General features: G+C 39.1%; 1 protein-coding gene across 1 annotated transcript in view; it reads left to right on the top strand.

Annotated features, from left to right (window-relative positions):
- LOC149316877 (polypeptide N-acetylgalactosaminyltransferase 12-like) overlaps positions 1-12,420 on the top strand; it is a 48,091-nt gene extending 35,671 nt beyond the window's left edge. The window contains exons 6-10 of the mRNA XM_089516431.1: positions 4,059-4,235; positions 5,368-5,499; positions 9,029-9,142; positions 9,864-10,019; positions 11,420-12,420. Of these exons, the coding sequence (XP_089372557.1) occupies positions 4,059-4,235; positions 5,368-5,499; positions 9,029-9,142; positions 9,864-10,019; positions 11,420-11,557 (717 nt within the window). The 3' untranslated portion in view covers positions 11,558-12,420. The remainder of the gene's footprint in view (positions 1-4,058; positions 4,236-5,367; positions 5,500-9,028; positions 9,143-9,863; positions 10,020-11,419) is intronic.
- Positions 12,421-12,462: the final 42 nt, after the last annotated feature.

Raw genomic sequence — 12,462 nt, 5'->3', positions numbered from 1 at the left:
TTTATTATTATTATTATTATTATTTATTTATTTATTATTATATATACCTTACTGCTGGAAATGAACGTATCATGGGGGTGGTGGGGGGGAGAAGGGCAGAACAGTTCCATCAGGCCTTGCCTGAAAAAGAAGGCCCTCCCTCCCTCCACTATCATCCAGAGGGAGAGAAGGGCAGGCCAGCTCCATCGGGACTTGTCTGAAAAAAGAAGGGGGCCCTCCGTCTATCCACCATCATCCAGAGGGAGAGAAGGACAGGCCAGCCCCATTGAGCCTTACCTGAAAAAAAAGGAGACCTTCCCTCTATCCACCATCATCCAGAGGGAGAGAAGGGTAGGCCAGCTCCATCGGGTCTAGCCAGAGTAAGAAGAAGGGCCCTCCCTCGAATCCATCTGGCATGGTCCATGCCTAAGAGGGGAAAAAAAATCTGTTGGACTTATTTCCCTTCCCCTTTGTCATTCCCTTCTCTTTTCATGTCTTGTCTTTTTAGATTGTAAGCCTGAGGGCAGGAAAATGTCTAAGGAACAATTTGTAAGCCACTCTGATATCCTTACTCCAAATAAATAAAGTGTTGTGTATTATGGACATTTTTTTCAGAAACAAAATTTTTACAAAACTGTCCCAAAATGTGAAAGATCTCTCTATCACTTTTCTAATAGAATGTCTAAGTATTTTAAGGCACCTGAGGACAAGAAATTTTGCATGGCCATTTTGATTATAAATACAGGTGGTTTTTTTTTTTAAGCACAGCAAGTGGTTTTGTTGACAGCAACTAAGAAGTCGTAATATTATATTTTATCAGTACATGAATTGCCATCTGTTAATCTGTAGGCCTAATATGGCAGTAAAGCAACTTTCATGACTCTTAACTGTGCTTCCAAATTACAATCAAAGTAAAAATACAGTGCGCCCGCGCCATACGTGGGCGCGCCATACGCGGCCTTGAGCATACGCGCTCAAGCCGCGGGGCGGAAGGGGCGGCACATCCCATTCAATTGAATGGGCACGCGCGCCCATTGCGCCCCATGCATGGCTGCGCTGCCGCGCACGAGCCCCATTGTTTCCAATGGGGTTCGAGCATAGGCGGAATTCGCCTTACGCGGAGGGATCCGGAACGGATCCCCTGCGTAAGGTGAGGACGGACTGTACAGCAGACCTTTCCCTTATGCTGGGGATCCATTCTGGATCCCCTGGTGTAAGAGGAAATCCTCATATGCTCACGCCCCATTCAAACAATGGAGTGCATGCTTATGGATCAGGGCAGCTCGTACACTGTGGGTGCACACACCATTTTTAAAATTGTTGTGCGGCTTCCGCATAAGGTGGAAGCCACATATAGTGTGCCCGCATATGGCGCTGGTGCACTGTATTTACAGTTTAAAAAAATACCTTTTCCCCCCAAAAAATTCCATGAAATATCTTTCACAAAGACATTGCTTGTTCCATTGATTTAAAATATGGTGTTATATATACCAGGCGTTTTTGGGACATGGTCCCTGAATTTTATATGCAGTGCAACATCCAGCCTTAAGTGGATTTGATCCATAACAGTGAAATCTTATCTTCTGAACTCTCATACTTGCTGTTAATCATTTTTGATAACAACATGTGTCAGGGTTCAGAGGAAAGGGTTTTATTCTTTTCAGGAGAAAGATGTTTCTATGTTTAAACACACACTGTTATTTGTAGTTATCATATAGAAAGTACAGTGTATGTATAAATCGACCTCATGTACAGGTTGAGGACAGGTTTGGGGGCCAAAATTATGGATTTTGCTATGACACATGGATAGGTCGAAGATAAAACTTACCCTTCCCTTGCCCAAACCAGAGAAAGAAAAGCAGCTTTCCCTCTTTCCCCACCTTCTTTTTTGTCCCATGTAGCATTCAGCAGCAACATGGAGGAGTCTGAAGAATGCAGTGTGCCTGCCGTTTTGGGTTCTTAAGATGGAGCGGTGTGGCAGTGGCCATTTTTAATAGGGGCTTACTGGCCTGTGTATAAATTGACCCAGGTTTTGGGGATTGGGCTTTGTAAAAAAAAAAAAATTCAACTTATATGTGGATATACATGGTATAAATGACATTAAAAATGCAATAGTATTGTGGAAGTAAACACAAACAAACAGAAATAATGGAGCTAGAAATTATTATGAATGCACAGTGTCCCACCGGCAGTTCTTCTGCATCCCACTGGTGGTACACACATATCCAGTTTGACAACCAAGACAAAATATAATACTAGCTGCATGATCAAAATATAGCAGCACCACTGAGAATACAGAAGTGAGTCATCTTGAGCCTTGTGCAGGCATTCACCTGTGTGTATCAGAACTAAAGATGTATATGGGGCTGTGTGTGTATGAAAGCCATGCCCTAATGTCTCTGGCATATGTCTGAAAAGTGTTTCTACTTGCATTCGCCTGAATGCTATTAAAGCCTCTGTGAAAACAGGAACTGTAATAAAGCTGAATCTCAGTTACTTAGAGACATCTAACTCTGTACAGCTGGATCCTTTGCAAATCTTTCTGCTCTACATTTTCTGAAGTACCTGCTCATCAAGGGACATCACATGCACACACTTGCCCCTTACACAGTTTTAGCCCTCACATGCAGGAAAGGGCTTTGGTCTTATGGGTCATGCAGTATGGAGTGCTTCTAGAAGCTGAATCTAAATATCTAGCCATTTGAAAGAAATGAGTGCATGCTGTAATTCTCCAATCTAATATCACAAACCTTAATTTCATACTCTTTGATCTTTATATAGTATCTAATTGAATGGATCTAAAGCACAAATGAGCCAATAATTATTTAATGATGTGAAATGCCCTGGCAGCTTCTTCTATCCTCTTATCTGAAGTGTCCTCCACAGCCACCTGCTGATTTGTATATAAAATACATGCCTCTAAACTTGCTAATTGCATTCTTTCTAAAGGCAATAAATAGCTCAGCCCATGTGTCCTTGTCCTAGATTTTATGTGAAAAGTTAGGGCTAGTTCATGCCTACCTAGAGACTTGTGAAAATGTACTCTTAAAGGATTGACTGTACTATTAATTTCTGGATCTTTTGTAAAATCTGACATGTTCAAAATTCCTCAGGAAAAGAAGGTAATACCAAATGGATTATGTTACCAAAAATAATCATGCAAAGCTGTTGTCATGCGATACTAGTATCTAAATGTCTAAACAATGCTTGAGGCAGAGTTAGGAATCATTTGACACTCTGGATTGTTTGATAGAACCTTCCAGAGTCTCTCATCATTAGCTATTCTAACAAGGCATGTTGGGATTTACTGTCCAGCAACATTTGAACAGCTCGTGATTCCCATGTCTGGATTTAGAGCTCAACCTTGATTTTTTTTTATAATATCACAGAAGTATTGTTTTTAAATGTACGTGAGTGCTTGTAAAAATGAATTTTGAAATGTACATGAAGTTGAAGAATTTGTATACCTTGACATAAAGCTGCTGGTGGCCTAAAATGACAACAGGGACATCAGGAAATATTTGTTAGGAAGCAAGTTTGGACTATAGGTGTCTACTCAACTTCCAAGGCTTCAGAAGGTACCAAAAATACCTTGAATAGCTGTAATTTAAGTCAATCCATTAGACAGATTAGCAAGAAGCTATTAACAAACAGAAGAGGAAAACAATGAGCAAAATGTTTCATCTTCTGCCTTCTTCAGCTGTTAAAAGATGAAACTGAACTACATATAAGATGGCAGTGTATAACACTCTGCTTCCAGTATTCATTAGTGGATAATGGTATTATCATCTAAGGTGAAGTGATGTGGTATTAAGTTTTAAGTCTTCAGATCCAAAAAAATGTCCCTTTTGGTCCAAAATGTCTGAAGGAGAAGTCACCTCAATGCCAAGCAAGCACAAACTAGAGGCTATGATATTCAGAGTTGAAACACTCACACACACACACACAGTCATTAACTACATCCTTCTGGGATCCAGAACAAACTCAGCAGAAGAGCTGTTGGTTTGCTTTTTAATCAACTGTGTATGGATGGATGGAATGAGCTCACACACATATTTTTCCTTTTTGTTTTTGTTTAGATCTGGCAATGTGGAGGAAGTCTTGAAATCCATCCTTGTTCTCATGTAGGACATGTTTTCCCTAAGCAAGCTCCTTATTCACGGGCAAAGGCTTTGGCTAACTCTGTTCGTGCTGCAGAAGTGTGGATGGATTCATACAAAGAGCTTTATTACCACAGAAATCCACATGCACGCATGGTAAGCTTATTACTGAGTGCATAAGTATACGATGTAGGGCCTTTTCCTGAAGAACTTGCAACCTACATGCTTGAAGTACCTCCATTTTGAATCTAGGAAGAGGCAAGGCAACTTTACAGGCAGGGCTGCATATACACTATTTTGCAGTTTTCAGAGGTGCAGAAAACCTGCCTCCTGATTTTCTTTCTTTTCTTTAAGCGACATATTTCTTGACTTTATGCTGTAAACATTTGAATGGGTGAGAATAATATGTTCTGAAAACCTGGAAGCCAGAGAGATCACTGACCTGAGTGTCCACTAGCATTCCTGATAACCTGCGTGTATCAGGTTCCATGTTCAGGCTCTGCATCTCTAGACAGGTTGGTGAGGATCCAGTCAGTGTCAGTAACTGGGCTGGATGGAGGCCATATGTTCCTAAGACTAACAAAATCAGAATGAATTATGCAGAATATCATGAACTAACAAAATAATATCACCATCAGGATATCTAAAGAAGTGGATTGATATCCCTGGAAGCTCATGCTCAGGAAGCTCAATTAGTCTTAAAGGTGTTACTAGATTTCCCCCCCCCCTTTTTTTTTTTTTTGCTTATTAGCAGAATAAGAGACTGAATAATTTATAAAATGCACAATATATAATTCTTCTTGACAGAAAATTTGCATTTTTAGGTGGATTGTTTGTGCATCAATATGCACTGATAACTGATTTGAGGGTTGTGAGTCCATCCTGCAAAACTTAATAAAATTCCAAAAGTATGGAAATATATATGTTTTACCAATTTTAAAAAATATGGTGCATCATCCTGGCAACTGTAGGCTAGCTGTGCTTGTTAATGGAACGGTTAATAATCAATAATGAAAAAAAATTGCTGAAAGAACTGTCATTATTGCCAATAATGTGATTTCTGAAAAAGGACACTTAACATGTTTTTAAAAACTTTAAGCAAACAAATTTTCCTCCAATAACCTCAAAACTGGACAAATCTTGTCAAATATATGACTTCTGGGTCGTTTTCGGATTGATAGGCCAGAAGAGTGATTTCAGATGACTTTGGTCCCATTTTTCTTTTTGGAACCCTCATGTTTATCTGGTGGTTTTTCTTTTACAACTATTACTCCTCTGTGGTTGTTAGGAACCATATGGTGATGTAACAGAAAGAAGACTGCTTCGAGAGAAGTTAAAATGCAAGGACTTCAAATGGTACTTGGACAATATTTACCCAGAACTCCATGTGCCAGAGGATAGGTCTGGCTACTTCGGGATGGTAAGTAAAATGCTTCTTTAAAAGTTAGTTTTAAAAATTCTAAGCTTCCTCTCTTTTTCAAGTTTGGTGGACAAAGCAGGAGTGAGTTGTAATTACTGAATAATACAAACTGTTTTGTTTAACTCAAGTAGGGTAAATGGGTGTGAAGATTGAACTTGTTATACTAGTCTTATGTTATTGTTACCCAAAAAGGAATACAAGCATACATCATCATGAAATGTGGCCTCTCATGAATGGACTAAGATCATAGAAGTGAACCCAACAGGGGAAATAGGAAGGAGCTGAAAGAATTTAAAGAAGAAAAGCAAATCAACAAAATTCCAAGACTTGCTTCTTTTTGATGTTTATCACACTATGCTCTTAAAGAGGTACTATTCCAGTGTGACTCCTCTAGCTGCCTCCTGTTGCATGCTGGGATTGGCAGTTTTAAGGAGGGGTATTTAGAATTCTCAGGCAGAGAAGTTCAGCTCCTTAAAACTGCCAATCCCAGCATGCAACAGGAGGCTGCTAGAGGAGTCACACTGGAATAGTAGCTCTTTAAGAGCATAGTGTGATAAACATCTTTGTGTAGTGACTTGATTGAGGTGAGAAAGAGAAAGAAGAGCCAGGAAATTGTGATAGCCATGAGAGTAGACTAGAGATCAATCCTTTCTCATCCAAGCTTCTTGGAGATAACGTTATGGTGTAAGTGGTGCTCAGACTTTGTTCCTATGGGTATTTTTGACTTTAGCTCTCAGAATCCCTAAACAATAGTCAACCTAGATTGGGTTTCCGGGACCTGACATCCAAATCCCCAAGAGGACAGAGGTTTGAGAACCACTGGATAAACTACCTGTAATTCATTGTGGCAAGAAAGACCGGCAAATATCATTGCTTTGGGGATTGGGGTAACAAAGCCCCAGGACATTGCCTTTTCCCAACAAGAAGAATGAAATTTACTCCATTATTCATTGTAAAATTGCACCCACACCATGCTGTCCAGATTGACCTCTATACAGTGCAATAGTGCTCTGTGGGAACACCCCCCAGAAGGATTAATGGACTGAATTTCCATTGCTCTAAAGCTAAGTAAAATTAGTCTTTTTAAAAATTATTTCTTTTCTTTTCTTTCTTCAAACCAAATCAAATCTTGGATACTATTTAAAAGGATTGTTTTAAAAAAGTAATTAGTTTGAGACAGGGAGGGAAGGCCAGTTGCAGTCCCCATTGGGTTCCATTGAGAGACGTTTGCAGGGCAAATACAACACTTTACTCTTATGAAACTAAGAAAGGTAACAGTAATGGCCCCCTTAATAGACTGGGGATGAAAAATACAATTTCCTTTTTTCAGTAATGTTCTAACCTTTGCTGGTCACCTACAGAAGTATGAGTAGGTTTGGATTTTTAGTGAGACACAATTGGAAGAAGGCAGCAGCCTGAGCAGGAAACGGGAGGGATTGGCGTGTGCACCCTTCCTGGCTTCTTTCTCCTCAGTTTTTCCCCCCAGGGGAAAAGCCCGAGAAGGAGAAGGGAGAGGAGTGCATACACATGCGGCTTTGACCTTGCGAATAATCAGAATCATGAGTGTCAGAGCCGCAAATGTGGTGGGCCAACTGTATTCTTTTCCTGAGAATCAATTAAGCTGCTTCCCAGAAAAGTAATTTTTCATTTTTATATCATACAGTTGCTAGCAGTGTGTAGCAACCCATCCACATAATTCCCTTTTAAAAAAAAAGATAAACTATGGCCTGATACAGACAGCCAAAATAAAGCTGCTTCGAGTCACTTTGGAGGTATGGTGTTACAATGATGCATGTGTCCTAAGAGTCTGGAAGCTGCACTCCAGTCCTTAGGACTGGCGCGTGGCTTTGGTGCGGCTTCCGGACTCTTAGGACGCATGCATCATTGAAACACCATACCTCCAAAGTGACTCGAAGCAGCTTTATTTTGGCTGTCTGTATCAGGCCTTTGGGACTATTTTGTTCTGTGAACACATGCCTTGCTTGGTCAACTGCAGGGAAGTACACATCTGAAGTGTACAGCCACATTCAGCAGCTACAGAATCCAATTTTTTTTCTTCAGAGAAGGGAGCATCTTCCAGGGAGGGGGACCCTGAATGCTTTTCTTCAAAAGGGAATTCTACAGTAGAGAAAGGAGCACTAATCCATCCAAGGCAAAGGTGATCTGTATCTTGCAGAACTAAAACCAATTCCCAGGAACCAAGAAGGAAGGGGGGATGGTTTATGTGAACTCCTCTTTTCTGTAGTCAAAGAGCAGTGTGGAGGAATCAGCCTTGACAGATCACAATGGGAATAATAACACGAACTGTTTTAAAGAGTTCTGAGAATGGATTTGAACATTTTACAGCCCTATGGAAAGCCTAAGTGATGTTGGTTCAAATTTCATTGATGGACAGATTCATTTGTAGCTATTACATTCTGAACTAAGAAGAGGTCTGCTGGATCTGCTCAATGCTTTACCTAGTCAGCATCTATTTCTAGCAGTGCCCAGCCCATAGGCAAGATCCAATTACTTCCCAGCAATTGTACATGCTGTACTTCACAATGAAACCCCTGGTTCAGCCTGTGCAATCATACTATGCAAAGTAATTGAATAGAGATTTACCAATGAAAGGTCATTTCTTGTAAATATATAATGATAATTTAGTGTCACAGTAAAGAAAGCTTACCTTTTCTTGGAAATTTTCATTTTGTGTGCATAGCTACATATGTGGAGTATGCATAGGTTGGAAAAGAACATGAACCACAGTCTGTGGATAGTACCTGCACATGAATCACAATTCCTATATAAACCTAATTTAATAATATAACATGTAACTGGGTAACAGATGTCTCTCTAGTGGCTTGTCAGGTGCTGCTTGCCAAAAGGATTCCTATATGGTTTTATCAGGAATGTCTTTACTTTAGCTGAACACATCTTGCCCAGCCATGTTTACTTTACCTTACCTTTCCTCCCCTCTTCTGCTTTTATTTGTTTTTGTCCAATTTTGCTTCGAGAAATTCTAAGCTGATGCTGCCATGAATTTCCTTGAAGGGAAAATTACTCTTGCTTTTATCTAGCTCCTCACGTAGCTCTTCAGCTTGATGGTTGAGTAGAATACGATCATAGTTAAATTGTTTGTTTATTTGTTTTGGGAAATACTATGTTTATATTGCACATTGCTTCCTCACAATGTAGTACACACATCCTGGCTGTCCACCCAAAAAGCATGAAGTAACACCATGTACTGTATATACTCATGTATACGTATAGAAATTTTAGTCAAAAAATTGACACCAAAAACTGAATTGACTTACCCATGAGTCAGTGTAAGAAGGGGAAGAAGTTCCTGTTGTGTTAGTGGAAATGTTTTTGTGTTCAGTTGTGCTATACTCAAGCAACTGTGTCATACTGTTTAAGTGTTCCTGGTGCTGCATCTTTTGTGACAATGATTTATATGCTGATAAATTAATATTTTCAAAAATGCATGACTGATGGGCTGCTTGAACTGTGGGTTGATATCTTTTAATGACCTTCTGTTGTCTTTTAGCTAAAGAACAGAGGAATGGCAAATTATTGCTTTGACTACAATCCTCCCAATGAACATGACATAACAGGACATGTGGTCATATTATATCCATGTCATGGAATGGGGCAAAATCAGGTAAAAGTTTATTTTCACTGCTGTGAAGGGGTAAAATTTGTTTTTAACTCCTTATTGTAGAAAAACTATGTAAATGTTTTGACTATATATGGCTATACTATACTCCTGTGTATACTTACCTGAGAATTAGATAAAGACTGTTGGGTTTACATATGAGTAAATATGAATAGGATCACTCACTCTTTGAGCTTCTTAAATACCACTACCCACTTGCCCTTGACTGGCAATTTGATCCGTCTTCTTACTGTCCACTTCCTTTTGTTTTATGTTTCCTTTTTCACATTTGTTTTCTGTATAGTATGCATGTAACAGTATTTATTGCCTGGTAATTGAATTATTTCTAAGAAACCGGAACAGAACACATGCATCTGAGGAAGTAGGCTCATGTCTATTTGACCTCATGCTACCAACTTTTCTCTTTCAGCTAGTCTCAAAGGTGCTGCATGATCCCTTCACACACTGATTTTACAGATTAACATGGCTGTATCTTTGAAGTCAGAATAGGGTTGCTATCTTGTATGTTTTGGTGGAATGATAAGTCCATGTAGAGGTTCGCTTCAGAGTTGTTTCTGCTGATCATATGCCATTTTAATTACTAATTTAAAGGACTACAAACTTGCTTAAGACTTGTTCTGTGTCTCATGATTTATAATATTCTTCAGTATCTGCAATGATTTTTGGTCTTAGAATTGTTGTGTTCTCCCCATTTGGTGGTTTTCAGTTTTTTGAATACACCTCCCACCATGAAATACGTTATAATACACGGCATCCTGAAACCTGTGCAGCTGTTGACCCAGGAACTAATTATTTGAAAATGTATTTTTGTGAAGATAATATCCAGAATATTCCTGAAAACCAGAAATTTCTCCTTAGAGAGGTAAGGATGCTGACAATAGCAGGTTGTACAGTATAAACAAAAAAGCTGAGCTGAAATGTGGATGGGGTAGGCTGATCCCAAAGGACTCCAGACTGAACTGCTTTCTCAAATGTCAGGGTAATAGTTCCAGTAGAGTGCATTGCTTCTCTGGGTAGATGTCTTGGTGCCTATAACTATTCCCCATGACTTTTTTCCAGCCCTTCATTGAAATTGCTGCAAATGTATTTAAGGAGAATGTTGGTTTTCACAGAATGTTAGACGTAAGACATTCAAAAGTATAGTCCCCTTATTCTCCAGAAATGAATTCATGAAAGGATTGAGATACATGAGATGAGCAGATTTCTTGCCAGTGTAGATTATAACAAAGCATCACTTGTTTAGTGCAGCTCCACTTGATACTGTACTGTGTAGATAGAAATGTACTTCCTGTTTTTATGATGAGCCTTAGGTACACACGTTGTTATCAACACTGAACTTATGTGTTGATCCTTAGCATTGTCAACTGCTTTCATCTCTTGATGAAAAGACATCTAGTATGACCAGTTATCTTAGTTGTAAGTAGGAGAGAGGAGGTAGGGGATGTTTAGCCTTGAGAAGAGAAGGTTAAGGGGTGATATGATAGTCCTGTTTAAATATTTGAAGGGATGTCATATTGAGGAGGGAGCAAGCTTGTTTTCTGCTGCTCCAGAGACTAGGACCCAGAACAGTGGGTGCAAACTATAGCGAAAGAGATTCCACTTCAACATTAGAAAGAACTTCCTGACAGTAAGGGCTGTCCGACAGTGGAACAAACTCCCTCGGAGTGTAGTGGAATCTCCCTCCTTGGAGGACTTTAAACAGAGGCTGGATGGCCATCTGTCAGGGATGCTTTGATTTAGATTTCCTGCATGGCAGGGGGTTTGACTGGATGGCCCTTGCGGTCTCTTCCAACTCTATGATTCTATGATTCTAAATTTGAAATTTAGAATGAAGAGTTCTCTGATTTCTCATTGTTCAGTAAGTATGAAATTGTTGCTCTTTCACCATAGGTTGCCTCCGCTAGAGTATGATAATCCACATAAACATTTTTGACAGAAATTTCATAGTCTTATCTAAATTCTCAGCTCAGTGAGGAATATGCATAAAATAGTTTTTAACAAAATTCTGTTCCAGGTTCACCACTGATTGGAAGAAGTAAAATCCAAGATTTGTGAATTTCAATAAAAGCAACCTTGTTTTATAATACATTTATTACAATTCATATACATCAACTAGTATTTTATGGTTCCATAAGATTAATAAAACATTGGAACAATGTGGAGTTTTCTAAGTGGTCTCTTAACTGGATTCTTAGATTTAACTCCTAAATATTACTCCATCTTTGCCATTAATACTAAACTAATCCCCATTATCTGTTGCAGGATGGGACATTAGTCCATATGCAAACCCTAAAGTGCCTACAGGCGGAATCTGATGCCTACAATGGCAGTCCAGCACCTTTATTGCGGCCGTGTTCCAATTCAGAATACCAGAAGTGGTTTTTCAAAGTAAAAAGCTGATACAGAAATCCTGGTTTGTGGTTGATTGAGATCATCTTTGGAACTGAAGCAAGAAAATCTCGTATATTCAGAAGTGTACTCATCCCTGGTCTCCCTCCAATTTGGAATACCAGCCAATTTTATTTGATGGTTACAGATTTCTCTCAATGAATATCTGCACCTCATTTGGCAGCTATATACATTTTCAAATATATTTTTTCATGGTTTTCCCCAAAGACCAAATATTTTTATAAATCTGTGGGAAATAGTAATGGAATGCAAATGGTTACACTAACATTTGACAATAACTTACTGTAGATATTTATTTTTGTACTGAAACATTCTGCCGTGGTGCCTTTCTAGGAGATATAGAAATAAATATGTAAGATTAGACCAAATTATGTTGTGAAATATGTGAGTGTTCCATAGATTCCATGTATATTTGTTTGTGTCTATATCTGACAGCTTAGAAAACTACATTTGCAGGAACACTGGAAGACCACACAGATAGTACTCAATGGAAAATATTAGGAATGTAGGTCCTTGATTTTCCAGCGATGGATGTGGAAACATCCTATAACGTGGGTTGATTCCATCTCTTGCTCCGAAATAGGCAGGAAAAACAGACTTGAAGGAGTCGCCACCAGAGGGAGCAACCCCTACCATCCCTCAGTCTTTTTCCTGCCTCACTCCAAGTAGGCTGTGTTTTTCCTTTTCTCCTCCTTCTTTGTCTTAAAGACTTTAATATTTCTTCTACTATTTCTTCTATTCTTCTTCTATTCATAATCTGTTCTCTCCTGCCTTGGCAACTACATGCAAAAACAACAGTGTTTTCTTTAGTCTTGCCCTATCCCTTTGACTTTCTAAGGGCTGAAACAAAGATGTTTATCACACTATACTCTTATAGTGCTACTATTCCAGTTTGA

Source organism: Sceloporus occidentalis, unplaced genomic scaffold, assembly GCF_023333645.1.
Source record: "Sceloporus occidentalis isolate IW3139 unplaced genomic scaffold, rSceOcc1.0.p SCAF_3, whole genome shotgun sequence".
NCBI classification, from domain to species: domain Eukaryota; kingdom Metazoa; phylum Chordata; class Lepidosauria; order Squamata; family Phrynosomatidae; genus Sceloporus; species Sceloporus occidentalis.
Note: the sequence above shows the minus strand (reverse complement) of the source record. Positions and strands in the feature narration are given on the sequence as shown.